This window comes from Chiloscyllium punctatum, chromosome 16, assembly GCF_047496795.1.
Source record: "Chiloscyllium punctatum isolate Juve2018m chromosome 16, sChiPun1.3, whole genome shotgun sequence".
In the NCBI taxonomy this organism is placed as follows: Eukaryota; Metazoa; Chordata; class Chondrichthyes; order Orectolobiformes; family Hemiscylliidae; genus Chiloscyllium; species Chiloscyllium punctatum.
The window spans coordinates 38,703,848-38,728,059 of NC_092754.1; the positions used below are offsets into that span (position 1 = coordinate 38,703,848).

Genomic DNA, 24,212 nt, shown 5'->3' on the forward strand with positions numbered 1-24,212 from the left:
ATGTTTCAAATTGATATAGATTGGTAAGGAGAGATGGTAATAAAGTGGCAGACGTGGTAAAAATGTAGGAATGTATGAACATGTCCATTTCAGGGGTCACAATCAGATCAGCCAAGTTCTTACAGAATGGCAGATCAGGGGAACAATGATCTACTCCTACACCTCACTGAAATATCTCAGTATTTTATGGATGAATATAGTCTGGAGTTTTTAGTGAAGGACATCAATGTAGTCTGATACTTAACTGTGCATCAACAAAACAACTTGCATTTACATTGTGTCTTGACGCCATCCAGAAACGGGGCTTTACCTTCAGTTCCACAGTTGCTGTGCCAATCAGAAGTAAGGATTCTGCATCCCAGACATCAATCTGCAATGTCTGCGTGGCCAGATATTGCATAAACCATCGCTGTTCTCCTTCCTTCATATAATTCGGCTCCACCATGAATTTCAGCTCCAGCCCTGGAGAATCTGCATACAAATGGGAATCAGTGAGGACAAGTTGTATACACTACATGTCAGTTAAATACAGGATAAACAACTCTAGAAAGGTCCTGGTGAAAATTTCTGCTGCAAAAGATCCTACAAAATTCAAAAGATGAAACAATGCGTAATAAGCTTCCCTACTTTTAAGATTTGATTTTCCAGTCTAAGGACAGACCTTTAAAATGCATACATCTGTTTTGTTGACATTTGTAGCTCCAGATATGAAAATAAACTAATGGAATCCCATCATGCCTCTCCATCGAAACAAAGTACACCACCCTCAAGAAATGCTCATAACATTAACTCTATGGAAGGGGGTAAGGGGTAGAAACAGTAACTTATTGAGATGAATTAAGCTAACACCCAACTCATAACTGATCTGAGGTTCATACTTTACATGTTCAGTTGTGGTGACAACCATATTTTTTCGTCAAACATTGAATGTGCATTCTGTTAGATAAAGTAATTTAATTTACAAAGTACATTAAGCAAGTAATGAACAATTCAGTTAGCAAGGCATTAATTCCTGTTAACCTGGTGGTTAGAGTGTGTTATTAACCCTCATTAGAAGCAGTTACAGTAAACAGCATACAGTGAATAGCAAGTTAATTAAGAGCATGAGGAAGACAGGAACAGAAGGGGTAAAGGAATAAGGATAGGAGGAAGATGTTGTGAAGAATGAACTCCATCATCCAGCTGTTTGAACTAAGGGCCTTTTTTTCTGCTATAATTAACTTGTAATACTCACCTAAGTTACCAGTACCATTTTTGTTTAGTGGTATAAGAATGAAAGGTGTAAACTTCAAAGTTTTCTTTTGTGAGTTGCGCAACTTGACAAGGTGCATCTGCTTTGTTGTTACTGGTGAGAAGCGATAAAACTGGAAGGTGAAGTAGACTGATCCTGGTTGACTACTGCCCTCAGGTTCTCTGAATAAAACCAAAGACAAGAACTTAGTGATAGGGCAGCACCCTTTACTCAAACAGTTGCACACATCAGATGGTCAACCTCCATTCCTTTCTTACTTTGATGGCCAATGGGATAGATGCTAATTGTTCAATGTAAAACTAAACTACAGAGAGTTAAGTTGTGAAAGGCACTGACAGAAAGTGCAGCCTCATTTGACTCTAAATTTGCATTCTGAAATATGTTAAAATGCAGACACACCTTTGCTTATATGTACACATGAGGCAATGCCACAAATCAGTGAAGCATTCATAATAGTCACTTTTATCAAAATAAACTTTTACATCTCCAGACAATTGAGTCTCATTTCTATTTCAAACAAGATGACCTGTTAATCAATGAAGTAGAGCACATACTGATGAAAGTTAAAGGAAAGGCTTTTTTTCAAAACACAAGATATTCAGATATTGAAATCATATTCCAAAACATAACAGAAGAGAATGCCAACAATTGTTCACTATTTTTTAATGCATTATAGCATTTACTCTTTTGGGAAAAATGCTGTAATGTACATCAACAATGCCTCAGAAAAAAAAAATCAGGGTTAGGAGGACACAGGAAAACGTTTTCCTTGCTGGAAATAACAAAGGTTAGTGTTTTGTGACCCAATTAATTCCTTCACTTGGAAATGTAAGTCTCTAGTCTGAGGTTTCTATTGAGATGGTATCCCTTTCAGCCTGTAACAGGTGTTGTTTAGTAATTGCCATTACATTTTGGCTTTTCTTTTTGTCCACGGTATACTTCAGGAGCTTCCAGATGTAACTGTTCTTTGTATCTAATCACAACAAAACAGACTTGATACATATTTAAAATTAATTCTATTCCTCCAGCTTTTGCAGAATTAAGGATGAAAATAACATTATATTTGTATCACTCTTTTAATGTATTCAGGATATCCCAAAACACTCTACAATAAAGATTATGCTTTTGAAACGTAGTGACTAACAAATAGCGAAACACAAGAGAAAATTTTTTGTACACAGCAAAATGCTGCAAACAAATACAAACTAACGACCAACAATTCAGCTTTTGGTGGTGTGGAATGGGATGTTTCCCAGGGCACTGAGAAAATTCTCCAGCTCTTCGCTACAAAGTGCCAAGGAACTTTGCACATCACTGACATTAGCATTAATGTCAGCTCAGGAAAGTTGAACAGACCCTCAGTGAGCACTGGAGAACTAGCTGAGTCTGCATGCTGAATTTAATTCACTTCAGAGATGAAAATACTAACACTGAACAAGGCCAGTATATCAGTTCTTCATGCAGAGTGAAACCTGACATACATTTACTGCTAGATTATTGCAGTCTAAGATTTCATTAGTAGCAAGATAACTAAACTTATTTTTTTAAACAAATCTCTTTCATACTGTTCAATAAAGCATAGAAAAAAAATTAAATGTAGAAACTGATGTTTAAGATGATTTACGAATCATTTAAGTGCTTGGGCTTTCGATGTTGATTACTGGGCTGAGTTATTAGATCAATTTGTTCACTTAATACTGCTGAATTACAAGCAAGCAGATCTTTGTAGGAGAATACATTATTGTCAATTTAACGCAGGGAGCGATGTTAATTATTGACACAAATTGCATCTGATCAAGTCGTTGTAGTGGTGAGACAGTTTTCGTTCTGAACTGTAGATTCATAAAATATTAAGGGAATGCTACATCTTTAGAGATAATCTTCTGGCGTACTGCCTGTGTTGTGTGTCCTGATATTTTAGAATTAGAACTCAGGGTTGGGGATTTAGTGTCTCAATGAAAGGAGTCATTAGAGCTTTGGGTCTATGCCTCTGAGAAGACATCTAGGCTCAATACCATATATGTAATTTATTGGGCAAAAAGTCTCCATTTCCAGTTTTGAGCACTTTAATTAAAGAAAACAAAGGTGTCTCTAAAAATTGACCATTGTCCTCATTGCCTATGGCTAGAATTCAATGCACTCTTCAGTGTCAGGTTTGGTAGCAGAGGAGTATTTAATTGGTGGGTGGGAGATTAGATTAGATTAGATAATTTACAGTGTGGAAACAGGCCCTTCGGCCCAACAAGTCCACACCAACCTGCCAAAGCACAACTCACCCAGACCCATTCCCCTATATTTACCCCTTCACCTAACACCACGGGTAATTTAGCTTTGCCAATTCACCTAACCTGCACATTTTTAGATTGTGGGAGGAAACTGGAGCACCCAGAGGAAACCCACGCAGACAATGTGGGAAAATGTGCAAACTCTACACAGAGAGGCAGGAATTGAACCCGGGTCTCTGGCAGTGTGAGGCAGCAGTGCTAACCACTGTGCCACCATGCTGCCCAGGGGGACCCCAATCTCCATCCAAATTAAATCCATGATTGAATGGCCCCTTCCTTCCCTTCCACCAGTTAAGGCCTTACATGACCATATAAGAACCAATTAAAGGGCCAATCCAATGACTGCTCGCAATAACCCAATTCAAAGTGGGGAAGACTCCATGCTGGGAACATCGCAAGTAAACCCATGCAGTGGGTTATTCAAAGCCATCAATGCCTAATCAAAAGATCTGGCTTCAGAAAGGGGAGTCATGTTCTCTTCCATCATTCCCTACCCTGTAAATTCCTGATCATTGGTGGCCTGGAATCTCGCAGCCGTCTGAGTCACACATCACCACCATTATATACAACCCTACAGCACAGCGAATTCGCTGACTGTGACAGTGCTGAACATGCCTCATTAATCAACACCTCTGTTTGAAAGTTTCCTATTATTTTTTCACAGCAGATTTAAAAATGAAACTTCAATAGAATATGGTGGAATACATATTCTGCCTATCCCCTTATCTTCCCACATCATCCAGCAGCAGTGAAGGACTTCAGAATTATCTTCAAATCAGCATGGCGTGTAACTCAGAGAGAAGTTCAGAGCTGATGTTGTTCCCATGTGTTTGTTGCCTTTGTTCTTCAAGATAGTAGATGAAATGGATTGGAAGGTGCTATTAAAGAAGACTTGAGGAGTTGCTGCGATGCATCTTATAGACGGTACAGGGTGCACTGAAGGTAGAAGGACTGACTGTTTCTTAAGATTGCGAATGTAGTTCCACTCAAGCAGGCTGTTATGTGCTGGATGGTGTCAAGCTTCCTAGGTGTTGATGGAGTTGCATCTATCCAGGCTAGTGGGGAGTACTCCTAACTTGTACATTGTAGATGGTGGACAGGCTTTATGGAGTCAGGAGGTGAGTTGCAGTGATAAACATCACCATATTGATCGTGGAGAATTCAGTGGTGGTAATGTCAAGAGAAGATGGTTAGATTCGTCCTGTTGGAAATGGACATTGCCCGATACTTAGGTGTTATCAGTGAAAGCCTGAATATTATCCAGATATTCCTAAATGTAATCACAGACTGCTTCAGTCTCTAAGGAATCGTGAATGGTGCTGAACATTGTGCAAAGATAAGTGAACATTCCAGTTCTGACCTTATGATGGGCCTAGTTCACTACCCTGAAAAACTCCTGCACGGATGTTTTGAGGTTGAGATAATTGACTTCTAGAAACCACAACCATCTTCCTTTGTGCCAGGGCTTTTATGACAAATACAGAACAAAGGAAATATCCATCAGCATATTTCTGACGTTGCTGCACACAGCAAGCACAGTAATTCCTCTCCATCTGTCAACAATCCTGGTAGTGAATCGACAACTCAACATACTGGCACAGCTCTATCTTATTTAATGTTCAAAATCATTCATGCCGAGCATCAGCTTCCACTCTGTCTCTCTGGCCTTTCTTAAGGTCAGTTACGCTGAGCAATGCAATAGTGGAGCTTATCAGCAATGATAACACACCCCTGCAGCTATGTTCACAAATCCTACCAGACAGCACGCTAAAGGTTTAAATTGACCTTCTACTTCTCTCAATTTCCAGTTTCCTTCATACATCATAGATTTAACTTTGTAGAGACAGTCCAAATTGAGCCATTTGTGTCAGTTGTTCCTGTAAGAATATTAAATTGAAATGTCACAAGGCGAATCCCACAATTATTCACTCTGTGCTAGTTTTATTTGCTTTCTCCAAAGTTCTGTAATGATAAGTTCCAAATATGCTATTCTCAAATCTAAGAATATAAGAAATAGTAGAAGCAGCCCCTCTGAGTTGTTTTAATTTTTACTCATTCAAGGAATGCAAGCATCACTGACTGTGCCAGCATTTATCACCCATCACTCACCAGACCTAAATCAGATGGGCCAATGGGCCGAGGAGTTCCAGATGGTTGTTTAATTTGGATAAATGTGATTTACCTTTTGGAAAGGTAAATCAGGGCAGGAGTTATACACTTAATGATAAGGTCCTGAGGAGTGTTGCTGAACAAAGATATCTTGGCGGTGTGGTGAATAAGGCGTTTAGTACACTTGCCTTTATTGGTCAATGCATTCAGTATAGGAGTTGGGAGGTCATATTGTGGCTGTACAGGATATTAAGTCAGGCCACTTTTGGAATACTGTGTTCAATTCTGGTCTCCATGCTATAGGAAAAATGTTGTGAAATTTGAAAGGGTTCAGAAAAGACTTACAAGGATATTACCAGGATTGGAGGGTTTGAGCAGAGGCTGAATAGGCTGGGATTATTTTCTCTGGAGGGTCAGAGGCTGAGGAGTGACATAATAAAGGTTTATAAAATCATGAGGGGCATGGATAGGCTGAATAACCAAAATCTTTTCCCCAAGATAGGGGAGTCCAAAACTAGAGAGCATAGATTTTAAGGTGAGAGGGGAAAAAATTAAAAGGGAACTAAAGGAGCAAACTTTCCATGCAGAGGATGGTGCATGTATGGAATGAGCTGCCGAAGATGATAGCTGGAACAATTACAACATTTAAAAAAGCATCTGGACGGGTATATGGATAGGAAGGGTTGAGAGGGATATGAGCCAAATGCTAGCAAATAGGACTAGATTAATTTAGGATATCTGGTCAGCGTGGACAAGTTAGACCAAAGGGTTTGATTGACTCGATGACTGTATTAGACTCGAACTGAGTGGCTTGGTAGGCCAAGCGAACAATAAGAGTCAAGTACATTGCTAAAGGTCTGGACTCTCACATGGGCCAAACTAGGTAAGGTTGGCAGATTTCCTTCCCAAAATGCATCTGTGAACTAAATTCAATAAGATCATAGCTGATCAGATTGTTACTGTCGCTCCACTTTCCTACTGGTCCCCAGAACCCTCAACTCCCTGGCTGGTCAACAATTTGTAAGCAATATATTTTATGCTAGCCTGCACTCATGTCTGGGAAGGGAATTTCAAACACCAGCTACAGTGAGGCAAGTAACTCCTTTCAAGCTCTGTGCTAAATGGGAGCTCCCTTAATTTTAAATAAAGCCTACTCATTCTAGAATCCCCACCAGACAGGAACTGATCAGCATTAATTCTCTGCTTTAAACAGCGTAGACAGCTATGTCACCATCTAAACTCAAAGTTTGTGAGAAGATTTGTAGCTCGGGTGCTCGTTGTTGCGGTTCTGTTTGCCGTGCTGGGAATTTGTGTTGTAGACGTTTCGTCCCCTGTCTAGGTGACATCCTCAGTGCTTGGGAGCCTCCTGTGAAGCGCTTCTGTGATCTTTCCTCCGGAATTTGTAGTGGTTTGAATCTGCAGCTTCCAGTTGTCAGTTCCAGCTGTCCGTTGCAGTGGTCATCCACAGATTCAATCAATAAGTACATCGATCTAGATCCAATATACCGACCACAGCAACGGACAGCTGGAACTGACAATCGGAAGCTGCAGATTCAAACCACTACAAATGCCAGAGGAACATCACAGAAGCACTTCACAGGAGGCTCCCAAGCACTGAGGGTATCGCCTAGACAGGGGACGAAACATCTGCAACACAAATTCCCAGCTCGGCGAACAGAACCACAACAACCATCTAAACTAGTAAATTTGTGTTTGATCTGTGCTAAACAGCCACTGACTGTGCATATCCAGCTCAAGTTTGGCATCTGCTGCTACAAGACCTTCCCCAGCTCCAGTGATCACCAGCCAACTTTAGATAGATACCATGTGTGGAAACAGGCCCTTCGGCCCAACCAGTCCATACTGACCCTCTGAAGAGTAACCCACCCAGACCCATTTCCCTCTGACTAATGCACCTAACATATAGCATGGCTAATTCACCTGACCTGCACATCTTTGGACTGTGGGAGGAAACCGGAGCACCCACAGGATATCCACGCAGATATGGGGAGAATGTGCAAATTCCACACAGACAGTCGCCAGAGGCTGGAATTGAACCTGGAACCCTGGTGCTGTGAGGCAGCAGTGCTAACCACTGAGCCACCATGTCACCCATTTAATATGTTCTCAGGCATGAAATATTTTACTAAGTCCAAATGGCAACGTTTCTGGCTTTGCTGAAAGTTATTAAAATGCACTTGCCGATATCCTGAATTTCAAACCATAATTCTAAATCACTACAAAATAACATGCTTCATTTCAACAAAAAAGCAGGGCCACTTGTAGAGGATCTTTGGTGAGGTCTTAAAAAAGTCAACTTAACCATGAAACTTTCAGCAGCTCCTCATGTCTTCCTCAAAACGTTGCGAAGGGTTATCGTGCAGTGTTCAGCTGTCAGTAAAATGTTTGGCCACTCGAAACTCTTATCGTAGCATCATTAGTGAGCAGCATGGGATACTGTTAGTGGGCAGCTGCAAATCAAACAAAAAATGGCTCATCTACCTCTTGAGATGAATCTGACACATACCATATTCTCCACCTGACTTGGAACGACAGCCCTATAATTCAATACACTGGCAAGTGAAGCACCATATCCTGTAAAACCTGTAGACTGCATGCAGACGCATCAATAGCCTTTGTGCTTCTGAAACACACAAGTACTTTGATGGAAATTACAGAGAGAATTGGAAATTCAGAAACAAAAGGATTTTCAGGTTTACATAACAAAAATAACAGCTCCAAGACATCCCAAAGCATTCTACAGCCAATTAATTAATTTTGAAATGTAAACACTGACATATTCTAGGACACACAGCAACCAATTTGTGCACAGCAAGCTCTCACAAATAATCGAGCAATCAATAATCAATGCTTCAGGTGCTGATAGAGAGATAAGATTTGTCCAGGACTCTGGAAGGCCGCACTACACTTCTTCAAATGATGCTGCAATATCTTTTACATCCATTTGAGGGGGGGACACAAGGTGTTGATTTAAAGTTAGCCATCCAAAAATGCAGCGCTCCGTGTTGGTCAGTCAATGCAACACAATCAGTGCAAGTCACAGTAAATAAATTTCAAAAAATGCTCCAAGTACCAGATATCAACAACAGGGTTAAAAAACATTAATGGAAATGCTTAATAACAGAATTCACATGTGTAACTTGCCCATTCAGTCAACCCCATTTTAGAGGCTTCAAAAGGTTGATTCATACTTCATTGCCTGTTGTATATCGGATTTATCTTGTGAACTCTTAAAATTTATCAGCTCTAATCCTACTTCCGGAGGAAACCCACGCAGACACAGGGAAAATGTGCAAACCTCACACAGACAGTCACCAAGGGTAGAATCGAACCTGGTTCCTTGGCACTGTGAGGCAGCAATGTGAGGCACTGTGCTACCATGCCAAAAGGACATGAAGGAGAAAGGAATAAAACATTGTGTGATTGGGTTCGATCAAAAGAAAAATAACGAGCAGCAAACAGACCAGTCAGGCCAAATGATCAGTTTCTCTGTCATAAATTCTATGTAATTCTAACTAACAGTGGCCTGCATGAATTAGATTTCGCATTTGTTACTCATAATTTGTACTAAACCTGAAGGATATATTAGGAAAGAAAGACACACTGTCTTCCCGTCACTCTCAAACTTTCCCTTTGACCTCGTGAAGTAACGCTTGCCCCTAAAGGTTTTGCAGAAATTGTGAACAATGTGCCTGACCTCATGCCTGACAACTGTAAGATTTTAGTAAGTCAACACACGTCAGCTATTTAAGATAACAGCTACTGAAGAGTCTAGACTTTACACTGCTCCTTGTGTTACCTGCTGAAAGCTAGAAATTGAAGAATTATCTCATTGCTCTGAAGACGGTCTGCTTTTTCCTTCTGCAGATTAAAGTTTGAAAGTTCGTCAGGGTCAATCACTGTTGCCAGCTCATTGTTATCATCTAGGATCTCAGGGAAGCCAACAGCATGCAACTGCGCTAAAGCTGCTCTTGAAGTCACAGTGGTAGCTCTAGGAATCAAACACAACAATCGTTACAAACCAAGATAGCTCAAATTCAGGCAATGCTGGGAGGTATACTTAATAAAAACAGGAGGTCTGGCAGCACCTGTGGAGAGAGAAACAGAGTTCACACGTTAAGATTTCAGATTACTGCAGGTTTCCAGCAACCGCAGCATTTTGTTTTCATTCGGAGGAATAATCTTTCCCCGGTAGCATTTAGGTTAAATCTATTTCAGCAAGGGAGGATAAATTTTCCTTTTCCTCATCCTCCTTAGGGAAGTTGGCTCCAGAAGGAACAAATTATATAAAACAGAGTTGGACTTCAGCAGCTTAACCAGCATGAACCTGCTCAAAAGCCTTCCAAAAACCAATGTCACACTGATCCAGTGTAAGTTTGCAACTGCAGTTTAGAAGACAGTAGCAAGGAAGGGCTCTCTCAGGACAACTGCTGTATCAAGTACACGTTCTAAATATTTGAGATTATCTGAAAGAGTCATAAGCTCAGTTATCACGAGAGAAAAATAAACAGAAAATCCTTTGTAATTCAGCAATTTTGGTACTAAGTAAATGTAAAACCTCAAAGAGGTCTCGACAAAACCTCGAAACCAACCAAATCAATATAGTAACGAGTGAGATCACACACAGGATCTATCACAAAACAGTGAGTTGCAGCTCAGAGATGGCACTGATTTGTAACCCGTGAAGTGGAGGTGCTGGGGTGAACGAAGTTAAAGAAAAGTGAAATCATGCCTACTGAGTAAAGACATCTTGAGTTCACTTCAATACAATCCTCATGTTAACACAGTGCAGTGCTATACATTCAAAACTGATGGCACCTTTATTTTTGTTGATTGGAATTGATTTGCAGTCTTCAAGTTTAAAAGTTAGTTAAAATCAGCATAACAAGGTCCATACAATATACTTTAAAATGCCATGCTGCTTTCAAATCTTAATATTTACTTGACTTAAGATTTCAGAATTTGATCATACGTTAGTGATTATCGTAGGGAAATGGGGGTTGGGGAGAAAACATTTCTTCTGCACAAATGTATGTGAAATTGGACTCATTTGGCTTCTTCCAAAAGTTCTCCTTTTCCTTTCCAGTACACAAACAATGGGGGCTGAATGGCCTACCTCCATGCCATAAGCAGCCATGATTCCATGCCTTCCTGAGATGCTACTCCACCCAAGTGACTATTAGTATCAAAATATCTTAGCTCAACTCTGTCTTCAGACATCTATGTGGAGAGACTTCCATCAAAAGTTCATTAGTCTTAATTGTAAAGGGGAGGGGAACTTTGGCATCTAGATGCATCAAGGATAGTTTTTCCCAATGTAGACCTGGCGGAGATCAGCTCATGAAGCACAGTTCCAAATTCAAACAGGGGAGTTTTCTGATTTGTAAGGATTAGCCGTCATTGGCTAAGCTAGCTGGAAGTCCTGCTTTTAATGAAGTTGTGTAAATTCACTTTCTAAATCAATTGGGGAGCTCAAAACAAACTATATCTGGAACCTGTACTTCTGGTTTTAGTTGTCAACTGCATCAGTAATGGTAATTGATAGTTCCTCTGTCTGCCATCAATAACTCTTTCAGCTCCACTGAGAGATGTGTGCACTTACTTAGCTTATAGAAGGCAGCCGGCACTGTCCCCACTTCCACTGAGCTTGTCTAATTCCAGACAGCTCCTCAAGTCTCCAGCCTCATAGTCCTGGAACCCCAAGCCACCCGGTTCTACCTCTCAGCCAAAATTCACAAACTTGACTGCCCCAGTCGACCCATCGTCTCTGCCTGCTCCTGTTCCACTGAACTTATCATCTCATACCTTGACACCATCCTGTCCTCCTTGGTCCAGGAACTCACCACATATATTAGGGACACCACCCATGCCCTCCACTTCCTCCATGACTTTTGGTTCCCTGACCTCCAATATCTCATCTTCACCATGGACATCCAATCCCTGTACCCGTCCATCCACCATGGTGAAGGCCTTGAAGCCCTCCATTTCTTCCTCTCCCGCCAACCTAACCAATACCCCTGCACCGACACCCACGTTTGATTGGTGGAACTTGTCCTCACCCCCAACAATGCCTCCTTCAAATCCTCCCACTTCCTTCAGACCAAAGGGGTAGCGATGGACACCCGCATGGGCCCCAGCCATGCCCGCCTCTTCGTCGGGTACATGGAACAGTTCATCTTCTGTGGTTACACCGCCACCATTTCCCACCTTTTCCTCCGTTACATTGATGACTTCATCGGCGCCACCCCATGCTTCCACGAGGACGTTCAACAGTTTATCAACTTCATGAACTCCTTCCAGCCTCACCTCAAGTTCACTTGGACCATCTCAGACATCACCCACCCTTCTGGACCTCTCTGTCTCCATTTTCAGTGACCAACTGATCATGGACATCTACTTCAAACTCACCTACTCCTCCCATCCCTTCTCCTGAAGAAATGCTATCCCTTACTCCCAATTCCTCCACCTCCACCGTATCTGCTCCCAGGAGGAGCAATTCCACTCGAGCACATCCCAGATGGCCTCCTATTTCAAAGACCGCAATTACCCCTCCCATGTGATCAGCAAAGTCTCCAGTGCATCTCCTCCACTTCTCTCACCTCTGCCCTTGAGCTCCACCACTCCAACCGCAACAAAGATAGAATCCCCCAGTCTTCACTTTCCACCCCACGAATTTCCAGATACAGCGCATTATCCTCTACCATTTCCGCCACCTATAATCAGACCCACCAGAGATATATTGCCCATCCCTATTAGCATTCCGCAAAGACATTCCCTCCGCAACTCCCTTGTTAGGTCCACGCCCCCCCACCAACCCACCATCCACTCCTGGCATCTTCCCTTACCACCGCAAGTGGTGCAAAACCTGGGCCCACACCTTCCCCCTTCACCTCCATACAAGGCCTCAAAGGATCCTTCCACATCCGGCAGAGATTTTTCTCCCCATCCAAACACCTCATCTAATGTGTCCGTTGCTCTCGATGTGGTCTCCTCTACATTGGAGAGACAGGACGCCAACTCACGGAACATTTCAGAGAACATCTCTGGGACAAACATACCAAACAACCCCACTGCCCTGTGGCTGACCACTTCAACTCCCCTCCCCCTCTGTCAAGGAGTCCTGGGCCTCCTACATCACCAAATTGAAGCCACCCAATGCCTGGAGGATGAATACCTCATCTTCCGCCTTGAGACCCTCAAACCACAGGGCATCAACATCGATTTCACCAATTTCTTCATCTCCCCTCCCTCTCCGACCTCATCCCAGAACCAACCTTCCAACTTGGCATTGTCCTCTTGAACTGTCCTACCTGTCCATTTTCCTTCCCAGCTAACCATTCCACCCTCCACTCACCCTATCATTATCACCCTACCTGCATCTACCTATCGCCTCCCCAGCTAACCCCCTCCTATTTATCTCTCAGCCCCACCCCCGCCCCTACATTCCTGATGAAAGGCTCATACTCCTCGGATGCTGCCTGATCATTTGGTTTTCCAGCATCACACCTTTTGACTCCAACTCTCCAGCATCCACAATCCTTGCTTTCTCCTCGCTCTTTAGGTCTGTTTGACTCACCAAGAATGGCAAAGGCCTACTCCACTCCCTCTTTTGTCCTCAGGAAAACAGTGAAGCATAGTAACAGAGTTAGGATTCCTAGCCACATTTCACATTTTTATTACTGCTCCACCTCCATTCTTGTCTCATCAAAGTTAAGTCTCAAACAAGATGTGTGATTTTAATTCTGTGTAAATGAATGAGCTCCTCCAGTGATTCCCTCCCACCGCTGATGCCAGCCTTCAACAATGTGACTCACTCCTCATGATATCAAAAAACAGTCGGAGGCACTGGGTACTGCAGAGACTATGGGCCGTGACAACATTCTGGAAGTAACACTAAGAGTTCTGCTCCAGAAATTGCAACTCCCCTAGCCAAGCGCTTCCAGTACAGCTAAATTAGTAACATCTACCTAACAATGTGGAAAATTGTGCAGGTACGTCCTGTACACAAATAGCAGGACAAATCCAGCCCAGCTAATTACTGCCCCATCAGTCCACTCTCGATCATCAGTAAAGTGATGGAAGGTGTCATCAACAGTGCTGTCAAGCAGCACCTGCTCAGCAATAACCTGCTTACTCCCAATTCCTCCACCTCCGCTGTATCTGCTCGTAGGAGAAGCAATTCCACTCAAGCACATCCCAGATGGCCTCCTATTTCAAGGACAATTTCCCCTCCCATGTGATCAACAATGCCCTCCAGTGCATCTCCTCCACTTCCCTCACCTCCGCCCTTGAACTCCATCCCTTCAACCACAACAAAGGTAGAACCCTTCCCCAGTCCAGTTTGGGTTCTGCCAGGGCCACTCAGTTCCTGACCTCTTTCTAGCCTTGGCTCAAACATAGACGAATGAACTGAATTCCAGAAGTGAGGTGTAAATGACTGTTCCTGACACCAAGGCTTCATTTGACCAAGTGTGGCAACAGAAGCCTGAGCAAAACTGGTGTCAACGGGAATTGGGGGAATACTTTCCACTGATTGGAGTTATATGTGTCACGTAGGGTGATGGCCGCAGTTGTTGGAGGTCAGTCATCCCAGCCAGGTCAGCCTGTTCGTCAGGGTAGTGTCCTAGGCCCAATTATCTTCAGCTGCTTCATCAATGATCTTCTCTCCATCATTAGTTCAGAAGTGGGGTCATCTACTTATGATTGCACAATGTTCAGCACCATTCATGACTCCTCAGGTACTGAAGCAGTCCATAACCAATTGCAGCAAGTTCTGGACAAGATCCAGGCTTGGGCTTGCAAGTGGCAAGTAACATTCACGCCACACAAATGCCAGGTAATGATCATCTCCAATAAGAGACAATCTAATCACTGCCCCTTGACATTATATGGTGTTATCATCACTGACACCCCACCCCCCATTAGCAACATACTTGGGGTTACCATTAACCAGAAACTTAACTGGACTCACCATATAAACACAGTGGCTACAACAGCAGCTTAGATGTTAGGAATACTATGGTGGGTAATGCACTTCTCGACTCTCCAAAGCCTGTTCATCATCTACAAGGACACAAGTCAGGAATGTGATGAAACACCCCCCATTTGCCTGGATGGGTGCAGCTCCAACAACACTCAGGAAGCTTGACAAAGCAGCCTGCTTGATTAGCACCACATCCATAAGCATCCACTGCCTCTACCACTGACACTCAGTAGCAGCAGTGTGTACCATCTAAAAGCTGCCTTTCGGTATTTGCCAAACATTCCAAACCCACGATGACTTCAATCTAGAAGGAAAAGGGCAGCAGATACATGGGAACACCACCACTTGCAAGTCCCCTCCAAGCCACTCACCAACCTAACTTGCAAATATATTGCTATTATTTCCCTGTCACGGAGTCAAAATCCTGGAATTCCCTCCCTCGTGGCAATGTGGGTTGACCAAAGCACGTGGACTGCGGCAGGTCAAGAAGGCAGCTCACCACCACCTTCTGAAAGGTAAGCAGGGATAGGCAATAAGTGCTGGCCTAGCTATCAACGCCCACACCTCATGACTGAATAGAAAAAATAAATTGTTTATAAATTAAAATCTCACCCCCACAGATCTCAACAAATTGGAGATGTTTTTGGGCCCTGAACTCTGGGTGAACTAAATCTCTCTGAAACTGCAGCTGCACACATCACCGGACTCAAATTGTGCGTTTAGTACAACAGCAATCATTACTTGTCCATTACTGTGCTTTCAAAGAAATAATTTATGAGGAAATGAGAAATTTTATGTATCGCTTTGAAGTGTTTACCATTGATTACCCATAAAAAACACGATTTAGTATTCATAGTCAAGAGAAAACTGAGAAATCTATTATTTGTTAACACTGTAGAAACCTAAGTCTTAAGTTAAAACATTATGGATTCAAACAGAATTTTTTTGTTAGCTATTTAATTGCAATGTCAATAAATACGTGAAAATAGAAATATATGGACCTTACTTTCAGGCACAAATGGGACCAAAGCATTCAATATGGCAGGTAACAAGAGTACGCTCATTGTGCACATAAAGTATTCTGTCAGCCTTATTGGTAAAGGCAAGTGGTAGATAGCGCCTTGATCTAAAACAGTTGCTGGTCAGTTTGGACATACAAATAGTCAATGTGCTTGTAAAAATGCACTGTCCTGGAAACAGCTAGTTTTAAGAGAACTGTGTTCAAGTAAATGTGGTTCCTTTCCCTCATCTGCAGAGGACAAACGATGGGGCAAGTTTAAAAAAGATTTCTGAGGTGAATATGGAGCAGAAGATATAGTGGGCTTCCACCTCAACTCCACATTAAAATTATACAGACTGATGCTGAACACTGCCTGCACTCCTCCTGATTGTCTCCCACCTCCCCAAGTTACGCTTCTCTGATCCCTGCACCACCCATCTCCCACTCCTCTTCTTGGTTACTGGTTCCTCTTCATCACTCCCTTCTCTTCAAGGTTGCCTCTCTCCTGGACACATTCCTCCCTCTCCAGTTTAAAAGGCCTCTGATGGCATATGAGGAAAGGTGGTGAAAAAAATTAAAGGCAAGGGTTTGCGGCCGAGCTCTGGTTTGGTGAACGTACCAATCAGAAATGTTACTGTTTACAGTCCCTTTCTTGTACGGTCATACGTTAAGGGTCATGAGGAAATTGGGCTAGCTCCTCAATGCACAGCTTGTAAATTCACAGCTTTCAATGTACAGAAGCACAAAAAGAAGCCATTCAGCCCATGAAACCAAATAGAAAAATACTCCTTTCTCAGCATAATTATTTGTCAGCCGAAAATAAGTCACATTCTCAGACCATGAATGTTCCTAGGTGTCACTCTGATATGGCTCATTAGCAATCTTTAATTTCAGGACAATGAATATTCTTTCCAGTGCATTGGAAGATACAATTTCCCTTTAATCCATTCAATGAGGCCCTCAACATTCCAAAAAGCTACTTATGTGAATTTTCATAGTTACAAAAGCCAGGTAGATACTATATTATCTAGTTACATGAAAGTGGTTTTCCAAGGGTAATAGGAGAAAGTGAGGACTGCAGATGCTGGAGATCAGAGCTGAAAAATGTGTTGCTGGAAAAGCGCAGCAGGTCAGGCAGCATCCAAGGAGCAGGAGAATCGACGTTTCGGGCATAAGCCCTTCTTCAGGAATGAGGAGGGTGTGCCAAGCAGGCTAAGATAAAAGGTAGGGAGGAGGGACTTGGGGGAGGGGCGTTGGGAATGCGATAGGTGGAAGGAGGTTAAGGTGAGGGTGATAGGCCGGAGAGGGAGTGGGGGAGGAGAGGTCGGGAAGAAGATTGCAGGTCAAGAGGCAGTGCTGAGTCCGAGGGTTGGGACTGACATAAGGTGGGAGGGAGGGGAAATGAGGAAGCTGGAGAAATCTGCATTCATCCCTTGTGGTTGGAGGGTTCCTAGGCAGAAGATGAGGCGCTCTTCCTCCAGCTGTCGTGTTGCCATGGTCTGGCGATGGAGGAGGCCAAGGACCTGCATGTCTTTGGCGGAGTGGGAGGGGGAGTTAAAGTGTTCAGCCACGGGGCGGTTGGGTTGGTTGGTGCGGGTGTCCCAGAGGTGTTCTCTGAAACGTTCCGCAAGTAGGAAGCCTGTCTCCCCAATGTAGAGGAAGCCACATCGGGTGCAGCGGATGCAGTAAATGATGTGTGTGGAGGTGCAGGTGAATTTGTGACGGATATGGAAGGATCCCTTGGGGCCTTGGAGGGAGGTGAGGGGGGAGGTGTGGGCGCAAGTTTTGCATTTCTTGCGGTTGCAGGGGAAGGTGCCGGGAGTGGAGATTGGATTGGTGGGGGGTGTGGACCTGACGAGGGAGTCGCGGAGGGAGTGGTCTTTCCGGAACGCTGATAGGGGAGGGGAGGGAAATATATCCTTGGTGGTGAAGTCCTTTTATCCTAGCCTGCTTGGCACACTTTCCTCATTCCTGAAGCAGGACTTATGCTCGAAACGTCGATTCTCCTGCTCCTTGGATGTGGCCTGACCTTCCAAGGGTAAAAGTCTGACGGTCCTTGCAGGTCAGGCTCCATTATATTCCATAGCACAGTAAATCACCCCATCTCAATTTAAAACATTTAATCCCTCTCCAGCTTGATATATACTCACCTCATGTTTAAGAAGTTAATCAGTACTACATTCATTGCAGTTGATGAAATATGCTAAACATATCTAATACTATGTCAGAAAATCACTTTTTCTAATTCTTACTGCTCAGTCAATTTGTGTAACCAATAACACATGTACATTATTAATGCCTCTCAGGGGCCTTAAACAACTTGAGATTGACCCTGATTAATCTTTCAAGTTGGCGCACTCTTCCTTTAGCTACTTTCTATGATTGTATTGAGGGAGAGTTGATTGCTCACACGAATGTTGCTAAATCCTTAACAAGGCAGCAGATTAGGGAAGAATCATTTCCTTACATACTTAAGGTGATTAAAAGAGTTCATAGGGTAGATAGGCAGAAGCTGTTACCTTTGGTGAGGATGTCCAGAATATGGAGCAATAAACTTTCAAGTAGAGATAAACTATTTGAAGGCTGATGTCAGGAATCACTTCTTTTTGTAAGGGATAGTGGAAACTCAGAACATTCTCCTCCAAGAAGCTTTCAAGGCTGGGATTCATTTGAAAATGCCAAAATTGGTAGATTTTTGTTGGGCAGGGTTATTAAAAGTTGTAAAACAGAAGAGAATAGATTACATTAAGATAAAGATCAGTAATGATCTAACTGAATGATGGAACAGGTTTGAACAAGACTATTCTTGTTCCTACGTTTATCAGAACCTATAGGTAGATTCCTTTAGCTTAGCGTCCGAGGTGAAGCTGGCAAAAGCACTGAGCTATCATGCTCACTCTCAGAAGGGAAACCTGCCAGATCCTCAGCCCATTGAGATAGATACCATTGGCCTTCCTCCTAAAGGAGGAATCCAGAAATGGATGCCCTGCCTGCCAGTAGCTGCAGTGTATGGAGGTGGCAATGTCTTCTGTCAGAACAACACTACCTCGACTCCCAGGGTATGGAAGCAACACAGCGACAAATGTAGGTGCTGTAGGAGAGGGATGGATTTCTTGCAAGGTAAGGGTTTTGGGGAGAGGAGGACGATGGGATCAGGAGCAAGAGCAGTGTGTTGGGTGTCAGCAGACACTCCCCAACCCATATCCAATCAATTAATCGTGCAAACATGATTGCAGACTGAGGCAGCTCCCAGTCGCCAACTGACATGCAGCTTGCACATACTTACCTGATGGATAGACAACCTGGTGTCTGCAGGAGGAAATAGATCCTGAAGCTGTTGTTAATCACCCTCTCAAGGGTCTTAAGTGACAGCAGAATTGCATTGAATATCGATGGCAGTGACAACACATCTCACTTTCAATGCCTCCTGCCTCATTCCTCCTTCCTCTGTCAGGTTGCAGCCAATAGACAGGAGCTTGAGCTGTAGCCTCATAAAGTTGAAATTAAAATACTGCCAGTAATTTACCATTCTTCTCTAATTCTGTAGAAAACCATTACAGTCCCTTTTAAGAAAGGGATTTCTCATGAACATGTAGTCACACAAGAATTAGAACTTGTGGGGGGACATCAAAAGTCAAGATAGAATTGTTCCCCAGTCCACTTTTCTGCATGTCAAAATGTTCCAGTGATACGGGGAGTCCCTAATATGCCGAGAATGTTATATTGCTGTATAGATGCATGTATGGAGCAATTAAAGAAAATTGCCAATATCTGTCCTGAAGTGTGTTTGAACACAAGGGATATCTGTGTATCACTGCTTAAGGAAACAGAGGATTGAAAATTTATACAGCTGGGTTTTCTCTGTTGGAATTATTCACAGAGTGGTTGACAACAGGAGGCTTGGAGATGGAGAGGACAGCAGATGCTGGAAAGTCAGTGTCGATAAAATGTGGAGCTGGAAAAAGCACAGCAAATCAAGCAGCATCAGAGGAGCAGGAGAGCTGACATCACAGGCAGGACCCTTCATCAGGACTGGCGAAACATTGATTCTCCTGCTCCTGCGATGCTGCTCGACCTGCTGTGCGTTTTCCAACTCCACATTTTGACAACAGGAGGCTATTTAGAAATGAATGTGTGTATTATAGGTTTTTTTTTAAAAATCTCCATCTAGTTCTCCAACACTAACAATATAGCCAGACAATGTCTCTTGCCCACCTGAAGTACCATGGACATGAATACCATGGCGTCAAGATTCAATGGTCAGTGGTGTATCTCTGGTCAACAGAGTTACTGTCTATTTTTCATCCAAGGATATCTTCCCTGAATAGCGAGCTGACAGACAACCTATAGAAATAACAATCGTGGTCTCGCCTCACGAGTGCTTGATACAAGGTGACAAGGTCCATTTGATTCATTAAATACCTTTGAAATATATGTAGGTACATTGATTAGTCTTGCAAGTACTTTCTTTCTGGTTGGATATTTGGAGCAAATGCATTATAAAGACCTGTATTTAGGTAACAATCCATCCCAGAAATTATTCTCAGAAACTATCCTCAGCATTCCATGTATGAATCACTGGAATTCCCTTGACTTCATATTCTCACAATCAAACCATTTTGTAAAGGACACTTAATGCACACATTTCACGCTTCTTGTTCTAGTCCAATTTCAATTATTCACATTAAAATTGATCTGCCATTAATTAACTCAGCCACGTGATTAATTGAGAACATTTTGGTAATCATTCATAAACTTAGCCCAGCAGTCAATACTACCGAAAATTCATAAATATCACAAACAGCAGGGGATTCAGAAAAGACCTCTAGGGTACTCCACTAATTCATGTCAAGCCACAACAAAATTTCTTCCATTTATCATTTCTGCTTTCTCCAGATACTTCTCAATCCAATAAACTAATTCACCATGCACTTCCTGAGCCTTAATATTTTTGAAAATGCTTTCATTAAATACTTTCCCAAAACAAATTTAATGCACCAGCTAATCCATTCACACAAGTTCAGTTGCTGTTCCCATAAAATTGTCAAGAGAAGTGATCCATTACATTTAAATCAGAGCTTACTCTTCTTCGTGATCTCATCACTCTTGAAATAAAGGTTGCAATAACCAGGTGAAATGACCTTTAATCACTGTCAGTGCGTGGCTAACTAATCTCTGCAGTTCATTTACAATTCCTTTTTAGAATGTCTGATTAACATTCACTCTTGTTTATAGGGAACTCTTAAAAGATATTAACCAGCACCATACCTATTTGTTTCATTGGGTGAGGATTCCAGGAAGGATCATATTTGAACATGATCTCTCAAGATAGTCAACAATTCAAATTCCTCAAAGTACATAAGTTTTTGACCTTATGGACAGATGACCAAAGCATCATCTGAAAACGTGCCCTAAGTTTCAGCTGTTGACTGGATAAAAAAAAATTAAATTGCTACTTTCCTACTTTATCCAATTTTCTTGGAATTATATAGAATTACACAGAAATGACAATGCATAAACATGACCCCTTGACTCAACCAGTCTGAAATGGTGCTTATTCTCCCCAAGTATAGGAGCAGTAACTCAGTTGTTCCCATACCCATTTATCAGCTTTTCCTTCCATCCTGCTGCTGGGACCTCCAGCAACAATAGAGACCTTGTTGGAAGACCCTAAGTAAGGGAGCTAAGCAGTTCATTGGGACCTCTACCAGCAATGGAACATTCTCTTGCTAGAAGGAGCAATGATGGGAAGGAAAAGCAGATAGATTTAACAATTCCTCAATGCAATGTCACCTGCAGGCCTCGTTCCATATACATACTGCCAATAACTCCTGTTCATCCTTATGTCCCTCCCTCTTTGCAATGACTTGATGCCAGTGGAATGGGTCTTCCATTTGTTCAAATCATGTTATACAATGGATTCTTAAATAGTGATAATAAAACAAAATGCTTTGCTTCAATCACAAACTCGGATGGTTCATTCCACACTCCCATATCAAAGCATTTTGGGCTCTGTATCATAGACTTGGGGGAAAACAGTTGGATAAGAAGCAGGGAACACAAGTAGTAATCAAGTTGTACTATCTTCTTTTGACAAAGGCAGCCCACAAATCTCATGCCGGCTGCTAAATGGAGTGATAGCACGATGCAGGCCAGCTCAAAGGGGACAGTTAAATGGTTGGGATGGGGAGGTGAGTGAAGGAAAGTATACTCAAGGCATGCAGCACTCAAAGGGAGCCTGCATAACCTGAAGCTAGCCTGAACCTATTAAAGTTTAGATGCATTCTTGCCTCAGCAAGGACTGGAATGCACTGGGGAATACTGTTTGAAAATGAACTCAAAACAATGGTTCAATATTACAGAGATTTCCAAGGTTCTCCGAAGGAACGGGTAGAAATTGGGTCTCTATCCACAAGGTACCAAAAGGCCCTCAAACTCACATTGTACAAGGCATGGGAATGGGTAGTCCATCATGTCTCTTTCCTGCTTCCAAAAGCTTCCTTAAAATCTGTATCATTGACAATGCCTCTGATCATCCCCCACGCCCCCTTGGACAGCACAGTGGCTCAGTGGTTAGCACTACTGCCTCACAGCGCAAGGGTCCTGGGTTCGATTCCACCTCAGGTGATCGTCTATGTGGAGTTTGCACATTCCCCTGTGTGTATGCGTGCGTTTCCTCTAGGTGCTCCAGTTTCCTCCCACAGTCCAAAGACATGTAGGTTAGACAGATTGGTTATGCTAAATTGTGCTAGTGTCCAGGGACGTGCAGGCTGGGTGAGTTAGCCATGGGAAATGCAAGGATAGGGTAGCGGAGTGGGTCTGGTTGGGATGTTCTTCAGAAGGTCAGTGTGGACTCGATAGGCCCAGCGGCCTGCTCCCACAGTGTAGGGATTCTATGGTTATATGATTCTATGAATTACTTTCCTGCCACTGATAAATGAAACACTTGAGGAACTTATGCCACATTCCAGTTCACAGGTTGTCAATGACTGTGTCATATCGTTTCAGTAAAAGTCTGAGCATTTAACATGATTTGTAATCCAAAACTCAGATAAAGGTCAACAGCACAATCAATAAGTTATTGCTGCTCTGTAGCAGAGGGTTCTTGCTAATCCATGTATTGAGAAGCACTAGTCCTTTTTGCTTGGTCAGGTGGCTTGGCAGAATCCCACATAATGGCACATTAGTTTTTCCAATATGTATAATATTGTGCAAAATCTCTCAGGGACTCAAAATATGCCAGTTTCCCAAGAACCAGAAAGAAACAATTGTATTTAATGTTAAATCCTGCTTCACCTTCAGAACATCCCAAAGTGTGTCACATACATTGAATTATTGTGAAATCCATTCAGACAGGCTTGATGCTCAAAATGACAATATTTCAATCACTTTTTGCTCATTTTCGTGAAGGGACCAAAATAGAGAAGTGAAAAGGAATCAAGACCAATAGCAGATAGGTGATAAGTGAATTCTTACTTTCTTCTTTCTTCTTTCTTATTTTGGATTTGTAAATGGACATGCTCATTTGATTGACAGCAGTAGTAGTGAATGTACTTCGGCTGGAGTCCCAGCGTTGTCAAAGCTTTCTGAAGGGTTAAAGAACTGTCGAAACACTCAAGTGTCAAATCTACAGCCTTTTACATTCAGTCAGCTTCATTTAGCAAATAAGCCAAGTTTTGACTCAAGTTTTAGATGTTTATAAGCTGTAGAATACACAAGGTGTAAAATAGAAAGAGAAGATGTAACATATTGAAACCAAATCATGTACATCTTCACTGGTTATTTGACTGTAATCAAGTTGCATAACATAACCATGCAGTGCACATCCTAAACTGTAAATGCACTGTCTCTGCAAGAAACAAGCAGTGATAGAGGTTTTGGTCTTCAAATTCGTCCAATAGGTTTTCCAGGGTTTGAATATTCCACATGGTCAACTCGGATGATTTTAGCATCTTCTGCAACAGTGGTTTATGATGCAACTGAGGGAAAATATTTAAAATTACTGAACCTTTTAATTAAGTCTCTGCTTCACTGGTGCACTTCCATTCCGTCTGCATGTGAAAGCAAAACCTGAACAACATGACAGCAAACATAAGCTGAAACTAATAGTTACCTGCAAGTTCATAAAATGCATAGCTTTAACAGCGCATACATCTGTTCAAGGCAACAGCAAGTACCTAGACCATACATTTAATAGATTGCAATCTGCCAGCTAAAGGAGAAGTGACTAGCTGGTCTAGAGTATCTGCATCTCACAGCCTTCACTCTCCCAGTGTACAGATAGCAGGCAATAGAAAAGTCTATTAAAAGATTACAACATCAAATAATTATGCTGGCAATATTGGTGATTCAAGGATACTAGCTCACTTGGTTGAGCTGTGATTGATTATCTCAAAGGCATTGCTGACAATTTGTCAGCACTTTGAGATGAATGGGGGATTTTTCGATAAGACTGTCAGCTATCCTAAATTGATCAATAAGTTAGTCCTGCACTGCAATGGAAGATTCTTGCTAAGCTATGTCCTGAGAACCACCACTCCTTATTTGGAGACAGTCACTGTC

At 42.4% G+C, this 24,212-nt stretch overlaps 1 protein-coding gene across 10 annotated transcripts in view; it reads right to left on the reverse strand.

Moving 5' to 3' along the window:
- Positions 1–24,212, reverse strand: part of nphp4 (nephronophthisis 4) — a 431,145-nt gene that overhangs the window by 99,376 nt on the left and 307,557 nt on the right. For 9 of the 10 annotated variants that reach the window (XR_011962716.1, XM_072586731.1, XM_072586730.1 and 6 more), the window contains 3 exons: positions 9,467–9,658; positions 1,235–1,413; positions 311–471 (listed from right to left, as the gene is read on the reverse strand). Coding sequence is in view for 9 of the 10 variants with exons in the window: in XM_072586731.1 (XP_072442832.1) it covers positions 311–471; positions 1,235–1,413; positions 9,467–9,658 (532 nt within the window). In the remaining variant the exon portion in view is untranslated. The remainder of the gene's footprint in view (positions 1–310; positions 472–1,234; positions 1,414–9,466; positions 9,659–24,212) is intronic. The other variant, XM_072586737.1, reaches the window with a different exon arrangement.